At 64.3% G+C, this 27,220-nt stretch overlaps 4 protein-coding genes and 1 long non-coding RNA gene across 15 annotated transcripts in view; 3 read left to right on the plus strand and 2 right to left on the minus strand.

Annotated features, from left to right (window-relative positions):
• Positions 1 to 38: 38 nt before the first annotated feature.
• TEDC2 (tubulin epsilon and delta complex 2) lies at positions 39 to 4,062 on the plus strand. 7 transcript variants are annotated; one of them, XM_037813883.1, is made up of 10 exons: positions 39 to 94; positions 179 to 277; positions 411 to 481; positions 587 to 989; positions 1,412 to 1,510; positions 2,151 to 2,244; positions 2,423 to 2,534; positions 2,650 to 2,751; positions 3,242 to 3,432; positions 3,628 to 4,062. In XM_037813883.1, the coding sequence occupies exons 1-10, from the start codon at positions 69 to 71 to the stop codon at positions 3,772 to 3,774; spliced, it is 1,344 nt and encodes a 447-aa protein (XP_037669811.1). In that variant the 5' UTR covers positions 39 to 68; the 3' UTR covers positions 3,775 to 4,062. The 7 variants fall into 7 exon arrangements, 6 of the variants coding, with proteins under 6 accessions (XP_037669811.1, XP_037669812.1, XP_037669806.1 ...); XM_037813884.1 differs by having other exon boundaries at positions 1,457 to 1,510; XM_037813878.1 differs by having other exon boundaries at positions 411 to 989.
• LOC119517348 lies at positions 3,008 to 9,450 on the minus strand. Its single transcript, XR_005213510.1, has 3 exons — positions 9,223 to 9,450; positions 4,090 to 4,280; positions 3,008 to 3,154 (listed from the first exon to the last, which is right to left on the minus strand). It is a non-coding gene; the product is annotated as an uncharacterized LOC119517348 (long non-coding RNA).
• On the plus strand, positions 8,525 to 12,286 carry NTN3 (netrin 3). Of its 2 annotated transcripts, XR_005213508.1 has the most exons (7): positions 8,525 to 9,905; positions 9,986 to 10,174; positions 10,262 to 10,411; positions 10,499 to 10,549; positions 10,680 to 10,754; positions 10,969 to 12,031; positions 12,080 to 12,286. XR_005213508.1 is itself a non-coding variant. In XM_037813872.1 (6 exons), exons 1-6 carry the CDS (start codon positions 8,978 to 8,980, stop codon positions 11,307 to 11,309), a joined length of 1,734 nt encoding a protein of 577 aa, XP_037669800.1. In that variant the 5' UTR covers positions 8,525 to 8,977; the 3' UTR covers positions 11,310 to 12,286. The 2 variants fall into 2 exon arrangements, 1 of the variants encoding a protein (XP_037669800.1); XM_037813872.1 differs by having other exon boundaries at positions 10,969 to 12,286.
• On the minus strand, positions 11,948 to 13,589 carry LOC119517223 (translation initiation factor IF-2-like). The gene is made up of 3 exons (XM_037813790.1): positions 13,439 to 13,589; positions 12,804 to 13,002; positions 11,948 to 12,695 (listed from the first exon to the last, which is right to left on the minus strand). Exons 1-3 carry the CDS (start codon positions 13,587 to 13,589, stop codon positions 11,948 to 11,950), a joined length of 1,098 nt encoding a protein of 365 aa, XP_037669718.1.
• TBC1D24 (TBC1 domain family member 24) overlaps positions 12,331 to 27,220 on the plus strand; it is a 22,766-nt gene continuing 7,876 nt past the window's right edge. For 3 of the 4 annotated variants that reach the window (XM_037813875.1, XM_037813874.1, XM_037813876.1), the window contains exons 1-3: positions 12,331 to 12,407; positions 24,768 to 24,876; positions 25,864 to 26,960. In XM_037813875.1, the coding sequence (XP_037669803.1) occupies positions 25,996 to 26,960 (965 nt within the window). In that variant the 5' untranslated portion in view covers positions 12,331 to 12,407; positions 24,768 to 24,876; positions 25,864 to 25,995. The remainder of the gene's footprint in view (positions 12,408 to 24,767; positions 24,877 to 25,863; positions 26,961 to 27,220) is intronic. The other variant, XM_037813877.1, reaches the window with a different exon arrangement.

Here is a 27,220-nt window from a genome sequence, read left to right on the forward strand (position 1 = left end):
GCCGGAAGGGGCGGGCTTCCATGGCAGAAGGGGCGGGACTTCCCGACGGCGGCGCATCCGCCGCCTTCATGCTGCCGGCCGACTGCTCCCGCCGGTGAGGGCCGCGCGCCGCGCCCGGGAGGGCGGGCGTCGCCGGGGCGGGGGGACGGGCCGTGCTGAGCCGCCGCTGCCCCCGCAGGCTGGTGGCCGAGCTGCGGGGCGCCCTGGACGCCTGCGCCGAGCGGCAGCGGCAGCTGGAGCGGAGCCTGCGCGTCTCGCGGCGGCTGCTGCGGGCCTGGTACGCGGACCCGGGGCTGCCGGGCCAGGGCCCCTCGGAGGCCCCCGAGGCGGGAGGCGCTGGGGTTGCCCCGAGGCCAGGCCGCCCTGGGTCCCGCCTCCTGGCCGTGCCACGCTGCCCTGTGCCTTCGCAGGGAACCAGCCGCGACCCCGGCTGCGGAGCCAACCCTGGGGCCAGAAGCTAAAGGAGAGCACCTGTCTCCAGGTGAGCCTCGGCCGCCCGCCTTCCCCAGGAGCTGCCCCCGGGCATGGCCTGCCCCATCCCGGGAGCAGCGACCAGGGGCCTCTGCCCGATTCTTGGCTTTCTCAGCGTGCACGCCCAGCTCCCAAGACCTCAAGGAGCTGGAGCTTCTGACCCAAGCCCTGGAGAAAGCTGCGCGGGTCCGAAAAGGCATCTCAAAGGCTGGAGGAGATAAGGCTCCTGTTCCAAAATCCGGGTCCACTGTCACTCCTGTCACCACCACTCCCTCCCACCTCCAGGCCCCTGGCCAGGCTGATGGCCGTGTCTCAGAGACCAGCCCACCCAGGGGCATCTGCCAGACCAAGGCGCCTACCAAGGGCCACCCTGAGCGCAGGCTGTTGTCATCTGAGGATAGAATCTCTTGGGGAAGGGGAGCCCGAGCCACCAGGCCTGGACCTGGCCTCAGGGACCAACAGACAGCCCCCCCGGCTGCTCAGCAGGCCCCGGAAGCTTTCACTCTCAAGGAGAAGGGGTAGGTTTCCCAGAGCTGTGCTGTAGGGTGTTCTGTCTCCACCTGCTCAGACCCTGACCCAGCAGCAAGTGTCTGGGATTTGGGGAGATAGACATGGCAGGGCACCGAGCTGGGTATGGGGTAAGGGGAGGCTGAGGCCCACCCCTGGAGGCCTGTGCTGCTGAAACCAGGAGAATGGAGCAGCTGCTGTAACAGTGCGGAGTTGGCTTGCTGAGGCCTGCCTCACTCTCCACCGTGGCTTTCCAGTACTCCATCCCCTGTCTACCCCACCTGGATGCTCCAGGTGGGCCGTGCTCTCTTCCTTCTGTCAGAGCAGTCCTGGCCTGGGCCAGGTCCCAGGGCCCCTCCCGGAGCGCTGTCTGGGGCTGGTCTGAGCACAGGGTTGGGGTGGTGAGCCTCATCTCAGATGGGGCTCTGAGCAGGGAGCAGCCCCGGAGTGAGGCTCTGAACAACGGCTTCCCGGACAGAACCCTTCTGCAGCTGCCCATGGCCTTCCGGAAGGCGGCTTCCCAAAACTCCCGGTGAGGTTGGGTCTGGTGGCTGGGTGGGGGCAGAGGGGAGGTCAGGGGGTTCTGGAGAACAGAGGGGCTGAGACTTCCCACCAGCTCCAGGAACACCTTGGTCAGACCCTTCCTGCAGGCCCTTCACTTTCTGCCGGGCAGTGGCCTGTGCACATAAGAGTGTGGGCAGCTGGGACCACCTTCACCCCCTCTGACTCAGCGGACTTTGAGGCCCTCAGCTCAGCCCCTTGCAAGCTTTGGGACCTCGTACAAGGCCCCTGGTTTCTCCTTCCCAATCGGTCTTCCCAGCAGAGGTGGCGATAATGGCACCAGCTTGGCAGATGTGCCACGAGGCAAGGGGAGGTGGCCCCTTTCCAGTGCCTGCGCCATGCCTGGCAGGCTCAGCACCCAGACCTGTCGCCAGTTGTCATGGTTACCGGTCACTCCTGTCACCACCTCTCAAGGGACACCTGGCCTTTCTCCCCTTGGTCCTTGAATCCCCACAGAGGATTCAAGGACCTGCTGTCCTTGGCCTCTGGGGTCCCCCTGGCATTCAGCAGAGCTGGGTACCCCAGGCCGGACCCCTCCCCCAGCCTGGCCCCCTGCCTGAATCCCCGGCCTCCCTCTCCTGACTCCTGGGCTGCCCGTGTACGTGTCCCAGGCTATGGGCTCAGATCAGCTCTACACAGACCAGTGACTCTGCAGATGCCACCACCACTGCCAAAACCCAGTTCCTCCAGAAAATGCAGACAGCCGTATCCTTCCCGGGCCTTAGAGGGATGGGAAGCTCTGGCCTTAACCTATTAGATTTTAGGAGCAGCCCAGGAAGGTCAGTGGGGGGCGGCCAGGCTGCTCAGCAGGGTCCCTTGAGGGCCACCATCCTTGGTATGGGGAGGGGACCTGGCCACGGAAACGCTCCCTGACGGCTCCCAGTCGGGCCCACACGGTCCCGGGCTCAGCGCTGCCGAGGTGGAGGCGGAGCTGGGGCGCCTGCAGGAGGCCTGCTCGCTGCTGCGGCTGCGCATGGAGGAGGAGGTGGCCGCAGGTCAGGAGCCCTGCAGTGGGTCTTGGGTGCCAGTTGGGTGGGGTGGGGTGCAGGGGACCAGGGTGGACTTCAGGACCAGCTGGAGCCCAGCCCCATTCCCCTCACTCCCATGCAGCGCCTGTAGACTGGAAGCAGGAGTTGCGCTGTTTGTTCACCCTGGAGGGGCTGCAGGCCCTGGCTGGGCAGTGTCTCTGCAGGCTGCAGGAGCTGCGGGCAGGTGAGGCCCTGCCCCACCTGCTCTGAAGCCCAGGCCTGGCCAAGGTTCTCTGGCCACAGGCTGGGGTTGGCTTCAGCCAGCCTTTCTCATGCTCACCCTGCTGCCTCCTGGTTCTCACCAGTTGTCCTGCAGTCCCAGAAACGGGTGTGGGGGCAGCCAGCGTGCCCCACCTCCTCAGGGACTCCCCACCCCACTCCTGGCAGCAGAACCATATTGCTGAGTAGCAGGAGACACACAGAGACACTGGGGTGGCAGGAACTGGTTGTTTCTTGATGGGGAGGAGGGGTGCACACGCAGGATAAAAGGAGTCCCAGTCAAAAGGAAGATTCCAGAAAGCAGTCTCCTTCCCATGCCATCTTGAGCCGTGCTTTTTCAGAATTGCCCGTTCTGCAGCCCTGACTACCTTTAAAGGAGGGGGGCCATGGGGAGGTGACTGGGGAGGCCTTGAGCATGCACTGCCCCCCGCATCCACCTTCCCCTGTTCTCACAGCAGTGGCAGAACAGCAGCTGGGGCCATGGCCTGTGGGGGGATCCCGCAGCACCCTGTCCCCCTGTGGAGCAGGAGCAGACCCTGCCCGGGGCCCCCGGCTGCTCCTGTACTCCAGCACCCAGGAGCTGCAGACCCTGGTGGCCCTCAGGCTGCAGGTGGCCATGCTGACCCAGCAGATCCACCTGGAGAAGGTGCTTCGGGGCAGCGTGGGGGGCCGGGGGAGGGCTCTCCCTGGGGGCGGGGAACAGCGGGGATGCTGTCGGAGCTTCACCTCCTAGGACCTAGAGGGGCTGGGCCAGGGTCAGTCTATAAGCACCCCAACATGCTGCCCACAGAGCGCCCAGGCTGATACCCTGTCCCTGCATCCCCCTCTCCCCCCTGCCCAGGTGCTGATGGCTGAGCTCCTGCCCCTGGTGCACACCCAGGGGAGATGGGGCCCCCGCGAGCTGTCGCTGTGCCGGGCCGTGCACAGCCTGCTGTGTGACGCAGGCGAGCGCTTCCCCACAGTCCTGCAGGACGAGCCCACTGGCTGAGCCCCAGGCCGGGCAGGCTGGTCAGGGAGCACCCCTCCATGGTCGGGGTGGGCGAGCTGGGATCTGGGTTCTGTTTGGGGATTTGCAGGGCCGGAGCTGCCACCCGGGTTGCCGAGGGCTGTCAGCGGTTCCCTGGCCCATCCTGAGCCCACTCAGGGTGCTGCTCTCTGCCCTCCTGTGAGCCAGGAGGCCCGGGCAGCTCTGGCTGCCTCCATTTCCTCTCCTGTGGGTGTGGAAGCCACGTGCGTGACATTAAAACTACTTTAGAAAGTAGAGCTGCTTAAATAACGTCAAGGTGGGTCTCGCATCTCTTACCTGCATTGCATCTTTGTGTTTTGTCTTGCTGGCGAGGTCGTGCACACCCTGGTGCTCAGAAGGCAGGGGGCGAGCCTGCTGGGGAGGTCACCTGGTGTCACTGGGTGCATTCGCCCTGGCACAGTTTGAAGTCCCCCCTCCCCAGGTGTGTGGTGTGCCCAGGCTCCTCGGAAGACACAGAACCTGCAACCCTGTGTCGGAAAGTGGGCTGGCAGCTGCCCACCGCACAGGCCACCTGCTCCCTCTTTCTCCAGGCCCTCCCTCGAGCCACGGAGCCACCACCAGGGAAAACCCTTCACCCTTTGCCCAGCAAAAGCCCTCCTGCCTCCCTGGCGACCCCTGCCATCACCCCCTGTCCCTCACTGCTTCATCATCCCCTTCTGAAGGAGGCCCTGCTCCGCAGGGAAAATGAGAGCACCAGGGCTGGCCTCCAGGGTCACAGGTAGGGGTTTACACTATGATCTCACTCCCAGTGGTGGGACTTTGAGCAACATTCAAGGGCCTCAGGGCCTCAGTGGTCTGGTCTCCACATCATTACCTTGTGGGCTGGGGCAGAGGGTGGTGAGGTGATGTGGCTAAAGCAGCCGGGCCCAGCAAAGGGAAAGGGCCACTGTGATGGGCACCACCACTGCTGCCTGGAGGGACCCAGGACTGGGGGGGGGAGTGGGCAAAGGGAGGTGTCCCTGAGCCCTCAGCCGTGAGGCCCCCTCTGAGAGCACAGCAGGATGGGAGGCAGCTCATGCCTACAAGGCCGGGTTTCCTGCCAGATTAATTGTTGCAGGTATAGGGGTGAATGAAGTGCTGGTGGAGCAGCCTCAGAGTGCCTCGGCTTCCAGCCAGGAGGCCCCCCATATTTGGGACCCCAGTCCAGTGGGACAGAACCCCCCAGCTTGGAGCCGGGCTGTAGGTCTCCTGGGAACCAAGGCAGGAAACAGAAGCAAGGCTGCCGTTTGCAGTCGAGGGGGCCTTCCCTGGGACTGAAACAGCTCTGGCTTCTACCAGAACCCCCCAGTGGTGATGGGGGCTGCCAGGCTGCCCTGTCCTTGGAGGCTGGCATGCAGCTCCCCACCAGAGCGCCCCTCCTGGCCACTCCACTGCCTTGGAGCCTGTGCCCTCTGCCTCTTACACCCTCCAGGGAAGCACCCCGCCCTGAGCTGGGTCACTGGCTGGTGCGCTCAGCTCACCCTCCGTCCATCTCCAAGCCCAGGGGCGCCCAGCATTGTTGGCTCAATGGCCCTCGTGTCCCGGAGCCAGACGGGGCTGCTGGTTGTCTCGGGAATCCCATGTGGGTGCACCTGGAGCTTCCTGGACAAGAGGTGCCCTGGATGGCACTGTGGGGGTGTTTAGGCAGACCCCAACCAAGGCACACTGAGCCGGGAGGAAGACCCAGGCTCCGGTTAATGCCCGCCCACACTATTGGGGTCAAAATCCGGCGGAGGTCCTGGGCGTTCCGGTGGCGTCACCGCGTCCCCGGCCAATCCGCTCTGACGTGGCGCGCGGGGGCTGCGCGGGCGTCACCCCCGTCCCCGAGCGCGGGCCCCGCGGCGGCGGCATGAGCGCGCTGGAGCCCCCGCCCGCGGTGCCCGCCGAGGCCCCCGCGCCCGTCCCGCCGGGCCCCGCGCTGCCCCGCGCACTGCACGCTCTGCTCGTGGCCACCGGCGGCGCGGGGGGCTCGTGGGCGCGCTGCGTCCTGCCGTTCGGCGCCGTGGCCCTACTGGCCGGCACCGCCGCCACGGCCATCACCTTCTCGCTGCGCGGCCTCCGCCTGGACCTGGCCCAGGGCGCGGCGCTGGCGGCCGTCGGCGCGGGCCTCGGGCTGCTGGCCGCCGCCCTCCTGTGCTGGCGCGCTCGGCGGCGGGAGCCGGGGCCCCCTCCCCAGGAGCTCGCGGCCAGCGGGGGGCGGCCCCCAGCTCCGGAGCCGCTTGGGCCTCGGGAGCCCCCTACCTAGACCTTTTTTTTCCGAGCCCCTAGAAGGCCCCGGAGACGGGGGTCGCGGACGCACACACCCCACCCCACCCACTCCCACACCCCCACACCCCCGGAATTCCAGCATTTTCCCCAGGACCGCGGGGGCCTGGCTGAGCGCGGTGTGGGGGGGTGGACTCGGCCGAGGTGCAGCCTGCTGGGCCCCTCCCTCGGTTGTCTCCCTTGGGCACTGAGTTTGGAGCCCCTCTGGGCGTAACAGACGGTCAATAAACGTTTGTGCAACACTGACTGGTGGTGGCTTGCAGGTGTCCTGGAAGGGACAGATGATGCTGGGCTGGGTCAGGGCGATGAATCCATCTGCCTTTTCCCAGGCTCCCTGAGGCACCCCTCCACGGGGAAGACCACATGTGCCCGGAAGCCAGCAGCTGTCACTCTGGGGGTCTCAGGGGACTGCTGTGGTGGAGGGGCTGCAGGTGGGGGGAAGGGAGATGGCAGCCTCTTTGTTGCTGAAAGGGGCTGGGCAGGGACTGGACGTGGAGGAGGGTGCGGGGAGGTGGACCCTGCCATGGGGGTGGGGACAGGAGGGTGAGTCCACAAGGAGCAAGGGGCTGGCACCCATCACCCCGGAAGATGTCTGCAGAGGGACCATGGGGGGTGGGGCCTGCAGCTCCCCTGCCCCACCCAGAGAGCAGGTGATACGGCACCACCTGCTGACCCTGAAGGGCAGTGGCAACAGGGCTTGGCCTTGGGCACCTCCTTCCACCCACGCCAGAAGCCCTGGCTCTGGACTTGACCCACCCCAGAGCAGGACTAGCCGTGCCGGCTGTCGGTTCTGCGTGGCCATCTGCTTTAAGGACAAGTTCTCTTCATTGGGAGGCTGGGGGACAGGAACCTGTGACTTCCACCCTGTGGTGTGAGTGACGGGGGTGAGTGGCACAGTCTTCCTGCTGCTGCCCAAGGGCAGCAGGTTCTTTCAAGGTCTCCCATCTGTCCCTCCACTCCATGCCCACACCTGTGGCCACAGCCTGCGGAGGCCACGCCCAGGATGCCGGGGGTGGGGGGCAGGCTCCAGATGCCCTTCAGGCTGTCTCTTTCCCCTCCCTCCTGCTTCCCCCTCCCCTTCCTCCTCCTGTCCCCCCCCTCCTCCTGTCCCCCCTCCTTCTGTCCTCCCCTTCCTCCACCTCCTCCTTCTCTTCCTCCTTGCTGCCAGCTCCCCTGGGAAGCTCCAGGTTCTCTCCTAGATGGCCCGTGCCTCGGTTCCTCTCCAGCCCTCTCTTATCCCCAGAGCATCCCGCAGGTTCAAGGCAGCAGCCCCGCCCACATCGACATGCCCACACTTCCAGGTCCCCAGGTCCCCAATGGAGGCCCCAGCCTGGGGCCACCTTCCTACCTGAAACTGGGCATTCAGGCCTCAGAGCTGTCCCAGGTGGGACCTGATGTGCTCCCTCTGTCTGGGGCCAGCCCCCAGCCCTTCTTGGGGTGCTTGGCCCTCCCTCAGGGGCCTAAAGAGGGCTTTCTTGGCACCTCTTGGCTGGCGGCTCTGGGTACCCTAAACTCTTCCAGCTGCAGCTACCCCAGCCCCAGCCAGTGCCCAGGCCACCCACCTGGACTACTGCGTCAATTTCTCTCCCAAAGCTGCCGGGATGTAGGCCGGGCTCGGGTTCTGACACGGCCATGTGGGGCCAGGCTGTCCCCAGGGACCAAACGTGACCACCTTCACCTCCACCGTGGTCCTCAAGGCAGACCAAGTCCCTGAACCCCAAAGGCCCTGCCACCTGGCGCATCATGGCCACGTAGCTACACACTCTCGGACCCAGGGACACCCTGGACAAGCGTCCAGCCTGACCCCAATGGGGTCAGCTCAGACAGCCCAGCCGGAGAGAAGTCCAGCAGGACCGCCCAAAGCCTCCGAGCCCCCTACCTGCATGGGCTCGGCCCGTCCTCCCCACAGCTGGGCACAGCATGTTGAATGCATCTGGCAGACAAGGAAACTGAGGCTCAGGCAGGTGAAGGGACACAGGCCAGGCCCCTAGGAGCTGGAGCCACTTGGCCCCAATCAGATCAGGCCCCAGTCCTGGGTTCTTTCTCCCAGAGCATGCTTCAGCCTCGGGGACACCCCACAGCCCTTCAGCCACACTCGGCATCCCCTGACCTGTGGGGACGTGGGGCGGGGATGGGAGGAAGGGGGGACACTGCCTTCAGCACCAGGGCAGGTGCCTGACGGGCCTGGGGGAGGAGGTGGCCCAGACCTCCACCCAGCTGGTGGCACAGCAGCCCCAGCAGCAGTCTCGGCCTGAGCGGGCAGGGTCCCTGCTGGGTGGTCCCCGCCACCCCTCCAGACCCTTCCCGCCAGCGCATTCCTGCTGGCGCCCCGCCCCCGACTCCGGGCGCCCTCCCCGCCGGCCCAGCCCCTGTCTGAATCTGCTTCTGATTTCGGCGCTGCCGCCGAGACCCCCTCCCGGCCCGAGCAGCCCCGCCCCCGGCTGGGCCCGGGCTCGCGCCTGCTGCGCCCCCACCCGCTCCCGGCCCGGCGCGCCCGCCCTCGCCCTCGCTGCAGCGGGAGGAGGTGGCGGCCCCGGCGCCCCAGGCCCCGCCCGTCCGCGGCCCTTCCCGGGAGGCCGGGAGACCCGCTGGGCCCGGCCCTCGGTGGGTGAGTGAGCGCCGAGCCGGGGCGGCGGGCGGGGCCTCCGCGGGCGGGGGCCGGGACAGGGGCGCCGGAGCGGGGCCGCCGCCTGTCATCGCCGCGGGCCCAGCGGGCGGACGCGCCACCGTCCCCGCTGCTGCGCTCGGCCGAGCGGGCCCGCGGCCGCTCCCACGTCTGGGCTCCGGCTGGGGCCGCCGGGGGCTCGGTCTGCGCGGCCCTGCGGGGTCTGGCGGCCACTGCCTCTCCTCGGGCTCTCTCTCCCCGGGGCGCGGGGCACGTCCTGGGGCCCCGGCCGGCTGACTCCCCTGCGCTCCGGCCATGCCCGGCTGGCCCTGGGGGCTGCTGCTGACCGCGGGCACCCTCTCGGCCGCGCTGAGCCCCGGGCCGCCGGGGCCCGCCGACCCCTGCAAGGACGATGGGGGCGCGCCCCGCAGCTGTGTGCCTGGCCTGGTGAATGCGGCCCTGGGCCGCGAGGTGCTGGCTTCCAGCACGTGCGGGCGACCAGCCACTCGCGCGTGTGACGCCTCAGACCCCCGGAGAGCACACCCGGCCACCCTTCTGACCTCGGCGGGAGTCACCACGGGCCCACTCTGCTGGCGCTCGGACTTGCTTTCACGGGCGCCCCTCAACGTGACCCTCACGGTGGCCCTGGGCAAGGCTTTCGAGCTGGTCTTCGTGAGCCTGCGCTTCTGCTCGGTGCCCCCCGCCTCCGTGGCTCTGCTCAAGTCCCAGGACCATGGCCGCAGCTGGGTCCCGCTTGGCTTCTTCTCCTCCCACTGCCGCCAGGACTACGGCCGCCTGCCTGTCCCCACCACTGGCCCAGTTGGCCCTGGGCCTGAGGCCCTGTGCTTCCCGGCGCCCCAGGCTCAGCCCGATGGCAGCGGCCTTCTGGCCTTCAGCGTGCAGGATGGCAGCCCGCCAGGCCTCGATCTGGACAGCAGCCCGGTGCTCCAGGACTGGGTGACGGCCACGGACATCCGCATGATGCTCACAAGGCCCAGCGTGCCGGGCGACACCGGGGCCTCTGCGGCCACGCTCCCTTACTCCTACTCGGCTGCCGAGCTCCAGGTGGGCGGGCGCTGCAAGTGCAACGGGCATGCCTCGCAGTGCCTGCCGGACCCCCAGGGCCGCCTGGTCTGCGACTGCCGGCACGGCACCGAGGGCTCCGACTGCGGCCGCTGCAAGCCCTTCTACTGCGACAGGCCCTGGCAGCGGGCCACAGCCCAGGAAGCCCACGCCTGCCTTGGTGAGGCCCTGGAGGGTGGCCTGGGGACCTGGGACCCGGGCGGCCTGCCCCTGACGCCGTCCCCGCACCCCACCCTGCAGCCTGCTCGTGCAACGGCCACGCCCGCCGCTGCCGCTTCAACATGGAGCTGTACCGGCTGTCCGGCCGCCGCAGTGGGGGCGTCTGCCTCAACTGCCGGCACAACACCGCCGGCCGCCACTGCCACTACTGCCGCGAGGGCTTCTATCGCGACCCTGGCCGGGCCCTGAGCGACCGTCGTGCCTGCAGGGGTGAGCCTGCTCCCAGCCCCCTGAGCCGTCTGCCCCCCCCCCCCCCGCCTCCCAACTGGGCCTCTGATCACCTGCTCTTGTCCCCAGCCTGCGACTGTCACCCGGTTGGAGCTGCCGGCAAAACCTGCAACCAGACCACAGGCCAGTGTCCCTGTAAAGACGGGGTCACCGGTCTCACCTGCAACCGCTGCGCACCAGGCTTCCAGCAGAGCCGCTCCCCAGTGGCGCCCTGCGTCAGTGAGTGAGCCCCCATCCCGCGCCTGGCCCTCTGTTGCTGCCCCCCCACCTCCCCAACATTGCCCGCTATTCTCCAACCCCCTGCAGAGACCCCTGCCCCTGGACCCACTGAGGAAAGCAGCCCCGAAGGCTCCCAGGGTGAGTGGACACAGACCAGAGCCCAGACTGGTGTTTCTGCAGGAGGAGGTTGTGGGTTCAGGGAGGGGAGGAGAGGGTGCAGGAGGGGGGGGGGGTGGGGAGCTGTGCCAGCCTCCCGCCTTCTCCTCAGACTGCGACTCCCACTGCAAACCCGCCCGCGGCAGCTACCGCATCAGCTTGAAGAGGTTCTGCAAAAAGGACTACGGTAGGCCGTCGGCGACCTCCTGCACCCACCCACCACGTTCCTCCCCATTCCTCCCTCCGTGGCCCCCTCCAGGACCCAAGTCCCCACTTCCTGGGTCTCCCACTGTCGCTGGCCCCGGTCCCTGCAGCCCCGTGTCCTCTCCGCGCACGTCCCCTACCCCACCTCCCCCACCCGCGCCGCTCGCCTGACCCCGCCCCCTCTGGCCTCCCCGCAGCTGTGCAGGTGGCGGTGGGCGCGCGCGGTGAGGCGCGCGGCGCGTGGACGCGCTTCCCAGTGGCCGTGCTCGCCGTGTTCCGGAGCGGCGAGGAGCGCGCCCGGCGCGGGAGCAGCGCGCTGTGGGTGCCCGCGCGGGACGCGGCCTGTGGCTGCCCCCGCCTGCTGCCCGGCCGCCGCTACCTGCTCCTGGGGGGCGGGCCCGGGACCGCTGCGGGGGACCGGGGCCCCGGGCTCAGCGCCGCGCGCGGCAGCCTCGTGCTGCCCTGGCGGGACGCGTGGACGCGGCGCCTGCGGAGGCTGCAGCGGCGCGAGCGGCGGGGGCGCTGCGGGACGGCCTGAGTCCGCGGGCCGTGCGGGAGCGCGGTGGGAGCTGGGGCGCTGCCCCCATCGAGGCGCAGGCTCGTCCGGCACACCCTCCTGCCGAGGAGTCTTCGCGGGCGCCCACCTGGGCTCCCCGCGCCGGCGCCATCCCCGCCGGGCGCCTCCCGCGGAGCCTCCCTCCTGTCTCGGGCGGGGTGGGGCAGACTCAGCGACACCCCGCTCCCGACGCGGACGGGTGGCAAGAGCCCCAAAGAGTTGACTTGTGGCGCCCTTGGGCGGCTGCAGCCCCGGAGGACTCCGGATCCTCCCGCGCTCTCTGCTCTAGGGGCGCCGTGACCCCCCACCCCCACTCCCAGGGCTGTGAAACCCCTGTGGGCCGGACCCTTCAGGGCCCTGCGGGCACCTCACGGTCGCTGTGGCACCCCCGCCATGTCGTGGTCCCGAGAGAGCGTTTTGACCTTCTGAAAAGGCACTGTGACCCCTCAAACGGCTTTGAAAGCCCAGGACTCTGATCCCCAGGGCCACTCCGCCCTCCCGGAAGGCCTGGGACAGCCTGGGTGCCCGTGGACCCCCCACCCCTGCCCGGACCCGCAGAGGGCGCTGCGCCTCCGTCCCCAGCGGGTCGCGGTTTCAGTCTGACCGCTTGACCCTGGTCCCTACGTCTGTCCGGCTTCCCCGCGGGCCCGACCCCAGCGGGGTCCCTGCCTCTCGCCTCGGGCCTGCCGCCCCCCTCTGCCCGCGTCCCTGGACCCGCTGCTCCGGGCTCCTCCGGCCCTCCCTGCGCCGAGGTCCCGCCCCGAGCATCCGGCCCTGCTCTCCGCGGGGCCCCGCAGTCCCCCGCGGGCTTTCCTCGAGACCCCCTTCACCCCCCACCCCGCATTCCGTGCTGGGCGCGGGGGCCGGGACCTGCTCCTGCCGCTGCCGCGCCGCAGCGCGCATGCCCAGAGCCCAGCCGGGGCCCACGGGCGCTCTGGGTGGGCCGCCAGCAGCGCGTGCCCGGCGGGGGCGGGGCCCCGGGCGCGCGTGCTCGGGGGGGGCGGGGCCTCGGCGCGCGTGCGCACAGGGTGGCGGCTCAGTCGCTCCCGAGCTGAGGAGAAAGCGGCGCGGCGGGCGGAGGTGGGTCCCGGCCGCGGGCGGGCGGGGGGCGGCGGGCCGGGGAGGGGGCGCGGGGCGGGCCGCGCGGGGACCCCGGCCGCGGCGTGGGGTGGGGTCTCCGGCGCCGCGGGGGCCCGGGGATGCGGGTCGGAAAGGAGCTGCCGCGGTGGCCCGCTCCCCTCGGGGCGTCTCCTCCCCTGCCGGGCGGGAATCCCCCCTCGGGGCCCGGCCACGGCGGCTCCCCCGGCACGTGCCACACGCAGACCTGCGGCCCCGCGGCCCTGGGGACACCCCTGCGCTTTGGGGCCGCTGTTCGGGAGGCCCCTCCCCCAGGCAGGGTGGGGGTGCGCTTGGCGCTGTGCTCCCCCAGCCTCGGGGGCAGAGCCTGAGGCCGACACGGACCCCCTGCCAGCTCACCCAGGGCGGGGGGCGCCGGCCGCCTGGCCCTGGTCACCACTCGCGCCGGGACCCAAGGCCAAAGGTTGTCCCAGCGCCGCCAGGTTGTGCGGAGCCGCAGGCCGATGACCTGCGAGGGGCAGCACGGGCGCTGTGGACCCGCTGGTCTGGGCCCGGTGCTTCTTCCCAGCCAGTGACCCGCAGTCCGGGCCGACCCGCGCTGGCAGGTTATTTTTCACGGTGGTCAGCAGGTGACTCCCAGGCAACTCGGAGGAAAAATCCACCCCGTTAGTTGGCTCACGTTGCCGTTTCCACCGGTTGGGGGCAAGGGCTCTAGCTGCTGGTTCTGTCTCGGTGCCCGTAGGTCTTGAAGACAAGCGAGCAGGTATTTTCCATTTTAGGGAACACCGGTAGAAAGGAGCGCGGGGAAGAGGAGATCAGGAGATCTCCCTGAGAGGTCACGGCCCTGTTCCGGGCAGTAGTGTGACTCCACACACGCGTCCTTTTACTCCAAGGGTTGATCCCATCTAATCTCCGTAGTCCTCGGATAAAGCCTTGTCAGGAAGGACTTAGCAAAGTGCAGCAAGTGCTGCATTGAGGAGCCTGCCCCTCCCCGAAAACAGGGCTGGAACGAGGTGTCGTTCATCTCTGCTCGCCCGTCGCCTGGCAGGGAGCAGCCTGGGTTCCCGAAACATGCTCGTTAAAGCCAGTGCAGGCACGACGGCCAGAACCGTGGATGCGAACCGACGCAGTGCTGTTCAGCTGGTTGAGGGCGACCTCCATGGGGTGCAGAAGTAATCTCGTCATCTTGGCAGAGTTTTCGTAATAACAAAACCACCCTGGATCCATGAGCTCGCCGGCAGGGGGGCCTTGCTGGGTCTCGCTGACCGCACCTGCCGGTACTGCCCAGCAAGCTCGGTGACCTTGGGCACGCAGTGTCGCTCTTAATTGTCGACACAATCTGAGCCGATCTCAGAAGACACATTTAAGATTTTGCCTGTAGATGGTTTGTGGTTTAAAATACACGAGGATGAGGCAGGTTGTAAAAAAAAAAAACACTTAAGCAATATTTATGGTTTTCAGTGTTTTATCTGTTTGAGGATATCTTGTTTGTGACGACAACTCTGTAAGTGGAGGAAAGAAGCCCTTTTCTGCTTGAAGCAGCAATTTCAGGGGCTGTTTCAAATTCTAGATGGAAATAATACCAGGTTTTTTACTAAGAATCAACTTGAGTTCATTGTTCAGTAATCTTCTTTAGTCTCTTGCCGTGCGTTTGTTGATTCAGGCTTCATGTGTGGAGGTGCTGTGCCTTGTTGCCTGGATGCAAAGTTCAAGGAGACTCGCCCTCTGCCCTTGAGAAGCCGTTGCTGTGGGGCAGAGGCTGGTGGCGGTGGATGCGGGGGGATGTAGCGTGCCCTGGGCCGGGCAGGAGCTGGGGGAGGGTGTCTGAGAAGGGCCTGGGCTGGACTTTGAAGGATGACTGGGAGTGGCGAGGCCATGTGAGGGCAGGTGCCGTCCACGCGAAGGAGCAGCTGTGTGGAGTCACAGGCGCACGGCGCCCTCCCACTGCCTGCTTGGAGGAGGGCAGTGGGTGGCTCCTTATGGCTGGAGTGACGTTAGAGGCTGAAGGCAGGTCCAGAAAGGACTTGGGTGCCAGGCAGGCGAGTTCAGCTTTTCCCCTGAGGGTGCTGGCAAGCCACCCAAGGGAGGGTCTTAGGTTTGCCGCCTGATGAGGTTGTCTTGCCCAGAGTGACCTGGGCAGTGGGCCGGGGCGGGTTGGTGGAGGGCTGCCCTGAGGCAGGGGACTGGTGATGGGGCCACCGCAGCTCACCAAGGCGGGGACAGGAAGGGTGAGTAAGAGTCTACAGAAGAATAAGGGAGAAAGGGGGACTTCGGGAGAAACTCCAAGATGGGGTGCAGGGTGGGAGGGAACAGCAGGCTACACAGTGTGCAGAACGAGAGCAGGGCTGGGGGAAGGGGCTTTATTTTGGAGGTGCTGGATTTGGGGGACGGTGAGACCTTGGGGGGCAGGTGGATTGATGATCTGGGGCCAAGGAGAGCGACTGGGGACGCATTTCCGTGTGGCCGGGTGGGGTCTTCCCGGGATGGAGTGGGAGGGGAAGACTGAACCTCGGAGACCCCTAGGATTTTATTTCCTTGAGATACGGAGTAAATGTAACAGAGAGCCTAGTAAATTGCCTGTTGCTTTTTTGGAGGGAGCGGGGAATAGTAGGCTCTTTTATTTGTATCACAGAGCCCCTGGTTTTGTTAAAGTAAAGGGCAGAACCGGGTTCCAGGGGCCTCCTCATCTCAAGTGGCTTATTTGCCTTTTGGGAACCCCCAGATTGGGTGTCCCTCATCATCGCAGGGTTTCAGACTGAGGGTTTCCCCGACCCACCGCTGGTCCTTGCTGTAAACAAGCCTCTCACCCCGAGGTGCAAGGCTGCAGGATTCTGGCGCTGCCCCAGGCAGCTCAGCATCAGCAGCAGGCAGAGCCCTGGAAAGACCCCAGCCAGGCCCAGGGCCCCCCACCCCCACCACTCCCAGGGGCCCGCTCCCCCAGGGCTGGCTATGCCTCCCGATAAGGTGCAGGTCTGACAGTTGAAGGGGATCTTTGTCCCCTCCAGAGCCTGCTTGTGAGGGCCACGTGGTTCCTCGGCCCTCAGAGCCCCTGGCCGGCTGCCCACGTTGTCTGCCTGCCTTCTCAGGCCCCGCACTGCCCAGGGCTCACGCACAGGTGCCTGCCCGTCTGCCCTGGCATGTGCTGCTTCCACCCCCAGAACGTGCCAAACACAACTCGAATTGTTTCTCATAATCTGAAACTGTGTCTGTCAAACGGTTACACAATTTAATTGGGTGCAGCGCACACCGAAAGTGGTTATTTATACCCACAGGGGACTCTGCGATCGATAAAAACCCTTGTCCTGCATATCGTTCTAAATGCGGCTCTTCCCTGAGGCCCTGCTGCTGTCCTGTGTCCTCACCTCGCTGCACCCTTGCTCCCCAGTTCCCCACCATGACTCCTTTCCTGCACGTGTCATTCTTGCCTTCACGACTTGATAAACCTGTGGCCCCTTCCTGGACTGCCCCCCACCCTGCCCTGGCTTCCTCAGGCCCTTTGGCTCCAGTGGCCTCGTCACCCCATGCCCTCCCCCCCTCAGCCCCCTCGACTGGCATCGTCCTGTCCCTGCACTCACAGCTGGCCGAGGGCCGGGCCAGGCCTGTGCTCTCCATTCCCACACTCAGTCACAGGCATCCGGGAAGTGTTTCGCCAGAGCCTGCTCAGACGGGTCCACCTGCAGCACCCTGTCCCAGCCCCGGCTCTGTCAGGTTTAAAACCATCTGCTGGGCACCTGGCCGTCTGTGGCCACCTGTCGCAGGCACCTTGCTTGGAACTCAGACTGGTCCAAACCCTAGTGTGTTGACAGCCACCTTCTCTTCTAACTGCTCGTTCTGTGTGGCCTGCTGGGGGTGTCTGTCCAGATGTGCTGCTGGGAGGCCTTGTTGGGCTCGGAAGATAAGGGTCTGACATTAGATCCCCAACAAGGCCACGCCTGCCCGCAGGCGGCCAGATGGCTGGGAGACGGGGCTGCCGGGTAAAGGACACAGGGAGCCCTTTTGGGCAGCAGCCGAGGCTGTGACCCAGCGTACCCTGCCAGGGCCTGGGCCCCCGTGAGGCTCTTACCTGAACTTGAACGTGCAGCCAGGCCAGGTGCTGTGACTGACAGCCCAGCAGTGCTGTCCCTGCTGCCTCAGGCACGTGCCCTGCATTGTTGCCACCCCAGAGGGCCCCTATCAGGTTCCTGCTCTCGGCTCCCCGGCAGTTGCCCGGAATGCCTGTCGCCGCTCACCGAGAGCTCCCCACGCTGCGCTCAGGCCAAGGCAGGAGCACGCCTTGCTCTCTTGTTACAGGAAGGGGACGGCCGGGTGGGTCACTTGCTTGGCCATGTGGCCTTCAGAATTAAATGTTCTTGTGGGCTAAAGTGGTGTGCAGCTTTCCTGAGTCTCCATGCGCTTCCTTCTCTAGTTTCCGCCTGCCCAGAGCCTGCTGGGAATAACGTGAGACCTCTTGGGGGAGCTGGGCATATGTGGGACTCAGGGCGGGCAGGGCAGGGTGCCCTCAATGCCCAAGAGGGCACAGAAGGCCCTGAGAAGGGGGTGGCTGCTGGGCAGAGGCTTGAAGCCCTGACAGTGGCCATCCCCTCTGAGCTTGGTGTGGGGCCCACATGGAGTTGGAAGGGCAGAGGGGGCCAGATGGGGAAGGGTGCAGGACTGGGGATGGGGTCTGGGGGTCTTGGCAGCCGATACAGCCCTGCCCTGGGCAGAAGTGGGTGAGGAAGCTGCTGAGGACTGAGCCACGCCGACACGCAAGGGTGGCCAGGCCTGCAGGGCTGCCGGGACAGCACTGGGCGGAGGGGGACAAGAGGACTCTCCTGTCCGGACAGCATCGGAGCCAGGCCCGGGGATGCAGGCACAGAGCAGAGGGGGTGTTGCAGGGTCCGAGGGTGGCTCTCGGAAGCCGAGGCCAGAGGAGCATGTGGTCGCTGAGCGGGGCTTCCGGGAGGCGAGGGGGTGCCCAAAGGTGCCCGTGAGACCTGGCCAGGTGCTTGACTCTGAGGTTTCCAAGAAAGGCGGGGGCAGAGCGGGAGTAGGCGACGGGTTCTCCGGTTGGTGGCCTTTGGGAGTGGCGAGATCCAGGCAAGTCGGGGTCCCCAGGGGCAGAGTGGAGTCTTGCACTGGGGCTGTGGCTGGGGCTCAGAGAGTGGGGTGCAGGCCAAGAGCGGGGGTCAGGCCAGGAGGCCCCTTTCCACGGTGGGGGGAGGGGCAGTGCTGGGGGCCAGCGGCGCCAGAGCAGGGGTCTCTGGGTGGGCGCACCGGGAAGGCCTGCCAGGCGGCCGGGGAACGCATGCCCACACAGCACATCGTCAGCCCAGCTTCCTTCTTTATTTTTTTATTGTGATAATAAATTATAAAATAAAGTTGGCCATTTTACCGCTTTTAAATGTGAAATTCAGTAGCATTGATTATATTCACAGTTTTGTGCAACACTTGCCACCACGACCTCGTCACCCCAAACGGAAACTCTGTCCCCGTTGAGCAGTAGCCGCCCCCCCCACCCCCCCTGCACTCCTCTTTCTCTCTCTGAAGGTGCTTCTTCCGGACACTTGTGCTGAGTGGACGACAGTACCCGCCTTTGTCTGCTGCCTTCTCGCAGCTTGAGGTCCTTGGGCCAGCCGTGTCGTGTGGCCCAACACCTCACTCCCCACGGTGAACAGTACCCCGGGGCGCGGACCCCCCAGTGGGCGTCTCCCCGCAGTGGCGAGTGGGCCGGGGCTGTGATGTCAGTGCCTTGGGGGTCTGTACCTGGGGGGGAGGTCACCGGGTGGTCTGGTGAGCCTCTGCTTAGCCTCCTGAGGACCCACTGTCCACCGCGGCTGCCCCGGTTCACGTCCCCTTCCCGGTGCACTCCTGCTGGGTGGCTGGGGTGGGAGGACAAGCAGGTGTGGGAGCTGAGGGCTTGGGCATGACCGGTCCAGGCTGAGCAGGCAAAGGGTTGAAGCCGGGGTGGGGGCTGGGAGGCGAGAGGCGGGGTCGGGGCTTCCGGGCTGAGCCTGGGGGTGGGGTGGAGGCAGCGGAAGGGAGAGTGGGCGTCTGAGCAGACGAAGTTCTTGGGAGAGCTGCTCCTGGCCAGGCTGTGGATGGAGGTAGAGAGGGCTTTTAAATTGGGGGGATTGGAGCATCCCCGGGCCATCGGGCACCCTGCAGCGATGGCCCCAGAGAAGGGGCAGGGCAGGCCGGGCCCGGGGAGAGCCGTGGCAGGCAGCCTGGAGCAGGCGGGCACGTGTGGGGAGAGGACGGAGACAGCATGCGCCGCCAAGACAGGCCTTTCCCAAGGCGAGAACCAGGGTGGGTGGCAGGTGGCTTGGGGAGGAGGTCTGGGGAAGTCCGTGACCCCTCGGCCAGTGACACCGAAACCACCCTGTCACCCAGGCCAGGAACAGTGTCACCTACAGCAGTGGGACATGAGGTCTGCGGAGGAGCCCTCCCACCACCACCTCCTACGCTGGGAGGCCCGGGTCGGGCCCACTGCCCACACCACCGGGAGGTCAGACTTAGACTCACCCCTGCCCCTGCAGCGGACGCCAGGCGTCTGTTGGGTCCCTGGTACCCTCTCCTTGCCACCCCACTTTGCCCTGCTCAGGGCCCTCCCTCCCGGCTCAGTGTTTCCGACAGCTGCCTCTGCGTCCTTCTAACCCCACCCCCTGCAGGCTGACACCAAAGGGATCTTTCTGGAATGAAAGCTGGGTCATGGTTTTCCCCGTCAGTGTCACCCCGTGTCACGGGTTTGCCTCTTTACACCTCAAACCTGTGATCCCCGTCAGGAAAGGCCTGAGCCTCATCAGGTCGGGATTCAGCCAGTTTGAGCTTCATCAAGTAACCTCCCACTCAAGTAAGAGTCTAGGGACAGACAATGGTTTAAAAGCAAAGGGCACTCAAGACAGGAATTCACCTTCAACACATTTTTACTAAAGGAGCACTTAAGATGAAAGGAGCAAGTTTATGATGTAAAAACTAACAGATACATTACCCAGCCTGGGAGCCCCCCTTCTCCAGACGCAGCTGGACATGAGATCAGAGAGCTCCCCCTTGTCTCAGTTACAGAGGATTTATAGCGTCCTGATTTAGAGTAACTTTAATTAAGTCATTATATTTTTACATTAAATAATGCTTCGTGAGCACAAATGACTCATGAAACGAAGCATCTTGATCCACGAGTGATTCAAGATCAAAAGAGGGTGTCCACATTATCAGAGACTTAGCCTTGAATGCCTGTAAGACTCTACTGATAAGATTTTTTCTAATTAAACTATGAGTTCTGTCAGAGCAATGTAACATACTTTCACTTGTATAAAGTCTAAAAATTAGATGAGATTACTATTACTTGTCTCTAACTTATTAATACAGTTTTTCATTTTATTTTTTGACTAGTTTAGCCATTACATCGTATTGATAAACACACATTTGATTAGGACCGTGTTCAACCTTGCTGCATTATTTGACTTCTCCATGATTAAAGTAACAGCTGCAGCTCATCCTGTTTTCACACAGGACTAGTGATTACATGTTATCTGTATTTATATCTTCTGCTTTCTTGAAAATATTCACAATTCTTTTACCTGTTTAGCTTCTCCTTTGGTATAATTTTCTAATATGGGACTTGAAGGGTATGAATTATCTGTCCAGTTATTATAGTGAGGCCTTTTTACTTTTCATCATTTGGAAATTATACTTCAGGGTTTTTAGATAAAAGTTCTGTTAAATATGCTTCTATATCAGAAGGAATAACTGGTTCTTCACCATCAGAACTGAAGGCGTCATGTGGTGTGTGGGAGCAGCTTGGAGAGAAGGAGTCAGCGTCCTCGTTTTCAGGTTCCTCACGGAGATATTACCCTGCGATACCGTCACCAGGAGGAAGTCAGACCCCTCAGCGGGGTGACGCCTCGGGATTTGCCTCCCCCCCACTCCCCGCTTTACCGACCTTCCGGGGGAATTAGCTGCTCGTACACACCGAGCGTGGAGGTTTAGTGCGGCCACACCATCCCGGGAGCTGGTCCCTCACCCGGAGTGCCCGCTCCCACCCTGTTGTCTTCTCGCCCCAGTGGGGATGTCGCTGCCTCCAAGCAGGGCGCCCGGCGTCTTGCCCCGACCCCTCAGATGGGACCCAGCGGTCCCCTTTGGGTTGCCTCTGCCCGTGCAAGGCAGGCATTAGGCTGTTTTGCTACAGCTCTGTCTGCAAGTCTGTTTTTCCGCTGGCCTGTCAGTTGTCTCATTTCTGTGCCTGTGGTGGCAGCTCAGAGCCATGTGCCCAGAGGCACTTGGCAGGGGGGTGGGGTGGACGTGGCTGAGTGGACGGCATGGCTGGTGGCCTCTCACCTCCACACCCACTCCTCCCCAGGGCTGGGGGCCCAGACAGAGCCTGACGCTCTCGGTGTCTCCGGGGCGCACCACAGATTCAGGGGGTGGGGGTAGGTTCTGCTCTGGATCGGAGCCACCTTTGGGGGGAAGCTTCCAGCCTGGCCACCCCCACGCCCAGACCCTGTTCACTCCTGCTGGCTGTCCCACGACGTCCCTGCCTCTCCTGTGCCTCGGGGACCCCTCTCCACCTCCCTCCAGGCATCTCCCGGGCTGTCCCCACCTGCCCGCACGCCGAGCACCCTCAGCCATCCAAACTCGCCACGTCTGCTGCTCCTGGCCACCCTCCCCTGGCCTGCGGTGGAGCCCGGGCGCCTGCCCGTCCCTGGGTGCTGGCCTGGCCCTTGGAGGAGCATCTCATCAGGCCCCGACAGTCCGCCTGGCTGCTGGCGGTTGTTTGCATCTCACCCCGGGATCAGGAGCTCCCTGGAGGCTGCAGAGGCCCCTCGGCCCCCTGCATCCTGGCCCCGCCGAGGAGATGTCCCCTGCTTGTTGGTTCCACCCGCACGGGCCCCACAACACTTCCATTTCCTTCCAGGGCCTGCAGTGCTCAGCAGGGCCGAGGGCTGGGAGAGGGCGATCGGAGCCGCACCCCGAGCTGAGGAGCTGTGGGCTGGGAGCGCAGGGTTCTCTGTCCTCTGGAAGTGAATCTTCAGGGGCTGGGCAAGCACTTCCCTGCCCCTCCGTCCTTGAGGCCTCACTGCCCCTTCCACCCCAGTCCCAGCCATCGAGGGTCCCCACACACAGGGCAGGAAGCCCAGTCCCACTTCCCCTCCTCCTGCACCTCCTGCCTCCAGGAACCGCGTGGGGACGCTCAACTGGAGACAGGTGCTGGGGCCGGGCTGGATGGCACTCAGGGTGGGGGTGAGGGTGCCCTGCCCGTGGCACCAGCTTTCCACCCTGGTGATGTGTGAGGAGAGGTCCAGGGTACTTACCTCCCCCTGTGGACAGGCCGCCTCTGCCGGGGCCCCGGGAGCTGCGGGACCCGCCAGGGAAACGTGGCGCGGGAGGCTGCCTGCACCCAAGAGGCCGGGAGCCGTGGGGCCGGGTTGGGGGCGCATCTCCCCCAGGGGCCGAGGGCCCAAACCCTACCCGGCGCCTGGTCCTCCTGCAGCCCCCGAGCCCTCTGCTCCCCACACCGGGCCGTCCTAGTGGGGAGCTCTCCCCTTTCCCCACCCGGTCCTCTCCCCAGCCCCCGGGAGAGCTCCCCAAGGTGCGGGTCCGATCGTGGCTCCTTTCGCTTAAACTCTCCTCCTGTCCCGCCTGAATGGACAGTCGCGGTGCTGCCAGCGGCCCTGGAGACCCTGCTGTGTCACCCCCGACCCTGCGCTCCAGCCCCCGGAAGGCCTCCCCTGGCCTCCCCGTGTGCTTGCTCTCCTGCCCCACCCCTGTCCCACGCCAACTCCCACCTCCAGGGGCTGGGGCACCCCATCTGCGCACCCCTCACGCTCCCCCCCACCCCACGGCCGCTCCACTCCGTCTGATCCCAGCGCCCACTGGGCCCCACGTGGAGGAAGCATCTTGGGATTTGTCGGATGAGTGCAGGTTCGGGGCCCGGGAGCCATGCTGTGTGCTGACTCCTCAGGCCTCCCGGGACCGATTCTGGGGAGAGCAGGAGAGGGAGGCTCCAGGCACAGCACGGAGCTGGGACCCCTGAGCCTTCGTGCCCTGCTCTGTTCACTTTCAGCTGTTGGGGGAAACCGTGTTCCCGTGTGAGAGGCGAGGAAGGCAGGGGTTGGCTCTGAAGCAGCGTCTGGGGACGTGGCATGGATTGAAAAGCCGCGCCCCCACCTGGCCTGGGAAGGGGAGAGGGGGCCATCCTGGAAGTTGTGAGCTGCGCAGTGAAGTGAGAGAGGGCTTGGGTGGTAGGGGTCACGTGTTCGGGCCCGACCGCAGGCTGACTCCCCATACGTGGGGACCCAGGAACCAGGGGCCTGTGTCACAGGCTGTCATCAGCATGAGCCGACTGGGGAGCCTGCAGCCGGGGTGCCCAGCACACTAGCACCCGGGGCAGGGGCCCGGCTTGGCCAGGCTGCGGCTGCTCGGGGCCAGCCAGCCCCCGTCCCGCTGGTGCAGAAGGAGCCTGCTCTTCCTTCCCCACCCAGGAGCTTGATGTGAACTTGCCCTTGGCAGGCGCACAGCAGTGCACCGTGGCCAGAGAGCGTGGCGGTCGGCCTGGCAGGACGAGCAGGGCTGAGGCGCCACCCAACAGCAGCGTCACATTTGGGGAACTAGAGGTCTCTCGGTCCCACTGAAGTTTTTTCTTTTAGGAAATTTTTGCTTCCCATGTAGAGGGACCCTGAATTCTCAGATGGACACAGTGTTTGTGAGGGAAAGTGGTGCAGAGTCCCTGGAAAAGGCTTCTGGGGTGGAGTAGAAAACAACTCGGGGCAGCAGGAGGGAAGGATATCCCTCCCCAAAGGCTGACTCGAGAGGCAGAAGGCACAGCCCCCGCTTCCTGCACTTTAGGGAAGAGCAGCATTTGTAAGAGAAGGGGCTCCCCGCACCCCCGCCTCCCCTCCGGGAGGGCAGGCCGGGCCGCGCCTCGATGATGCCAGCGTGTGCCCCGAGGTGGCCGTCATCATTCCTTCTGTTTCCGGAAGAGGAAATTGCAGTTCGGAGAAGTTGGGCAACTTGCCCAAAGTTCACGCCGAGACAGTGGGGCTGGGCTGTGCGGCTGGCCCGGCGGGCTCCAAATGGGTCTTTCTCCACGGGCGCCACCACCCTCCTTCTCTGTCCCCGCACCTCCAGGCACGGGAGGGGGCACGCGGCATCCGTCTCGGGCTGGGGGGGTGCGGAAACCGGGCCGGGTGTGAGCTGTGCCATCTCTTGGCAGCAAAGTGACTGGTGGGGCAGCGGGCAGGAGGGGGTCACGGGGATGCCAGAGCTGCGAGACCCTGCCTGCTACGTTTAGATCTGTTTCCTGCCTCCCCTCCCAGTAACCAGTTAAAACAGTCTCACTCAGCTGTAAACCAGTGTGCCTGTAAATGCAAGAAAAAGGTATGAGGGACACACACTGAAATGTCAGTAGTGATTACCTTCAGGGAGGGAGGGAGCAGGACTGGAGGGGGTGATTCAAATAGGACTTTAAAATTTTGCTCCATGGTTTTACATTATTGGACCTTTCATGATTTTGCGTTCGTGTGTCACTTGTGCAGTTAAAGAAAAGAAAACGACTTCGGATCTGGTTTTTATTGATGCTTTAAATAGGTCATCACCAGTCTTGTTTGGCCAGCCAGAAATGTGCTCTCTCTTGGATGGGGGATTTTAGGGGGAGCTAAGGCTGGGTTGGGGGGCTGCAGTAGCCCAGAGGTTTTTTCAGGGTCTCCTGTACACGTCCCCTGCCTCGGATGGCACTTGCCCTGGTAAACAAAACTCCAAGCCTGTTTCTTCCTGAAGGTTTTTTCTGGCAGAACTTTGCAAGCATGATGATTGCTTTTGGAGTTTCCAGTTTAATATTCAACCGAAATCTGGGGCTAGTTGAATGCAGGTTGGTGCTGTCCTGCCCAGCTCCTGTTCTGTTTATAAACACATTTATTGCCGAGAAGGGGCCGGTTCTTTCTACCAGGCAGGCTGGGCCTGGGATCCCTGGAGAGGTTAATGGGCTCAGAGCCCAAGATGATGAACCTAAAGTCTACAACTCGTTGTTTGCATGGAAGATTGGCTGGCCTGGGGATGGCACGACACGGCGGGGTGACACAGAGGGGCCCTCAAACTGGGGAAGAAGGGAACCCCACACTGCCTCCCTCCAAGGACGAGGCACGCCGGTCAGCTGCCGTCAGGGTTTCCTTCCTTTCGAGCAAGAAGCCGTGGGTGAGGCTTTTCCAGTGGGGCTTACTAAGTTGTGGCATCACAAAGCCTTGCTCTAGTTCATAATTTCTGTGGGAAACCCCCATGAAAACAGCATCAAGGTATTTTCCCAAGATGTCGTCTCACGCACATAGATTTTATACTGTAATGCTTTACTTTTCACTCAGTGTTTTGAAATAGCATTTGCTTTTATGTTTTCAGATGACTGTTCGAGATACAAGAGAAACCAGAACAATCTGCTCATTCACCCAAACTCGCTGAAGCAGACCCCAAGACGTCCCTGGGCTCTTGTGCCACCCCAGACATAACGGTTAGTCTGACGCGCGGAGGCAGAACGTGGCACTTCCGTGCTGAGGACGGGAGCCGTCGGCCAAAACAGATGCAAAATTGTGATGTCCTAAAGGGTCACACTCGCCTCTAGATGTCTGCACACAGTAAACCATGCCCCCGAGTCTCGAAAGGCAACTCCTGCCCGTTTCCTTCCCATCTGCCCAGTCTCAGCAGCCACCCACCTGGAGAGAACACTGAACCCCCCTGCGCCTCTGATTTTTACCCAGAACTGTCTAATTTTGAAAGCCTTCCCATCTTGCATTTCCTTCTAAGCCCTTCCTCGTTTCTCATATCCGCTCATCCACCCATGATTTTTCTCTTGAATTGCCTGCCTGAAACCACGCTTTCAAGCTGGCATTTTTAGAGAGTTTTAGGGAGTTAAGGATACAAATCCAGAGAGAGGAGGGCAGGTCGGGTTTGTGTTTTGGTCACATTGCACAGCTGATTAAAGCCCCAAAGCCTTGGAGAACCGAGCAGAAGCATCTCTTGGCTTGACCCCCGTTAAGGCCCGTGGCTCCCAAAGGTGTCAGAACAGCCCGGAAAGCTGCAGAGCCCGCCTGCCCCAGGCCTGCAGGACTCGAGCTGTGGGGCGAGGCCAAGGCGGCCATCCTTCCCGGGAGGCCACAGCATGGCGTTTGGGAGCCTGGGAGATGCCCCTAGCGGGGATTGTCCCAACAGCACCCCCAGGACACCTCCCAGCCCTTCCCAGCTCGGAGCCTGTGTGCCCCGGTCCAGCAGCCTCATGGGCACGGCACCCCTTCTCTGTGAGAAGTTACAGTCCAGCCTTCACGGCGAAGCCCCCACATATTCACACACCTTTAACCAGAGGCCCTTTCAACATTTTCTAGAAAGAGTAACACAAATACCACCCCCCACCCCCCACCCCCCCAAAAAAAAGTGTTTTTTAAAACAGGAAACTTCAAATACAAGGATCTTCAAGTGTGTTTGTTTTTTTTTAACCCTGCAGGGTGTAGGATGGCAAACGGGTTAGGAGAAAACCCCATGCCAGGCTGCCAGAGGATTTAGCCATCTCTGCTCCCCTCCCAGGGCAGGAGGACTCCGCCAGCAGCCCAGGCATTCCCCCGGGGCACCCCGAACCATGGACTCCCCTGGCTACAACTGCTTCGTGGACAGAGACATGATGGACAGGGCCATCCACGACACGGGGCCCCGGGAGCTGGGCTGCACGGAGCTGCCAGAGCTGAAGCAGCTGGCGCGGCAGGGCTACTGGGCGCACAGCCACGCCCTGCGGGGCCAAGTGTACCAGCGGCTGATCCGCGACATCCCCTGCCGCACAGTCACGCCCGACGCCAGCGTGTACAGCGACATTGTGGGCAAGATCGTGGGCAGGCACAGCGGCCACAGCCTCCCGCTGCCCGAGTTCGTGGACAACACGCAGGTGCCCAGCTACTGCCTGAGCCCGCGGGGCGAGGGGGCTGTGCGCAAGGTCTTGCTGTGCGTGGCCCACCAGTTCCCCGACATCTCCTTCTGCCCCGTGCTGCCCGCCGTCGTGGCGCTGCTCCTGCACTACAGCCTGGACGAGGCCGAGTGCTTTGAGATGACGTGCCGCATCCTCGCCTGCAACGACCCCAGCAGGAAGCTCATCGACCAGAGCTTCCTGGCCTTCGAGTCGTCCTGCATGACCTTCGGGGACCTGGTGAACAAGTACTGCCAGGCGGCCCACAAGCTGATGGTGGCCGTGGCGGACGATGTCCTGCAGGTCTACTCGGACTGGCAGCGCTGGCTTTTCGGGGAGCTGCCCCTCAGCCACTTCGCCCGCGTCTTCGACGTCTTCCTGGTCGAGGGGTATAAGGTGCTGTACCGGGTGGCGCTGGCGATCCTCAAGTTCTTCCACAGGGCGAGGGCCGGGCAGCCCCTCGGGCCGGACAGCGTGAGGCAGGACATCCGGCTGTTCGTCAGGGACATCGCCAAGACGGTGTCTCCTGAGAAGCTGCTCGAGAAAGCCTTCGCCATCCGGCTTTTCTCGCGGAAAGAGATCCAGCTCCTGCAGCTGGCCAACGAGAAGGCGCTGAAGCAGAGAGGCATCACCGTCAAGCAGAAGAGGTAGGCCGCGGGCCGGCCCGGGCAGCCCCCTCACTTGTTCCCCCGGGGGCCCAGCGCCAGGGCCAGGGGCAGGGGCAGGGGCAGGACATGTGCTGGGAGCTGGGGGCTCACGCTCGCCCTGCCAGCCTCTCGGTCTGCCTCCACTCCACCCTTCGTCTGTCCACACTTCTGTCCATCCACCCTTCATCCATCCACCCATCCATCCATCCACCCTTCGTCTGTCCACTCTTCTATCAGTCCACCCTTCCGTCCAGTCTGTC

Source organism: Choloepus didactylus, chromosome 21, assembly GCF_015220235.1.
Source record: "Choloepus didactylus isolate mChoDid1 chromosome 21, mChoDid1.pri, whole genome shotgun sequence".
Classification (NCBI taxonomy): Eukaryota; Metazoa; Chordata; class Mammalia; order Pilosa; family Megalonychidae; genus Choloepus; species Choloepus didactylus.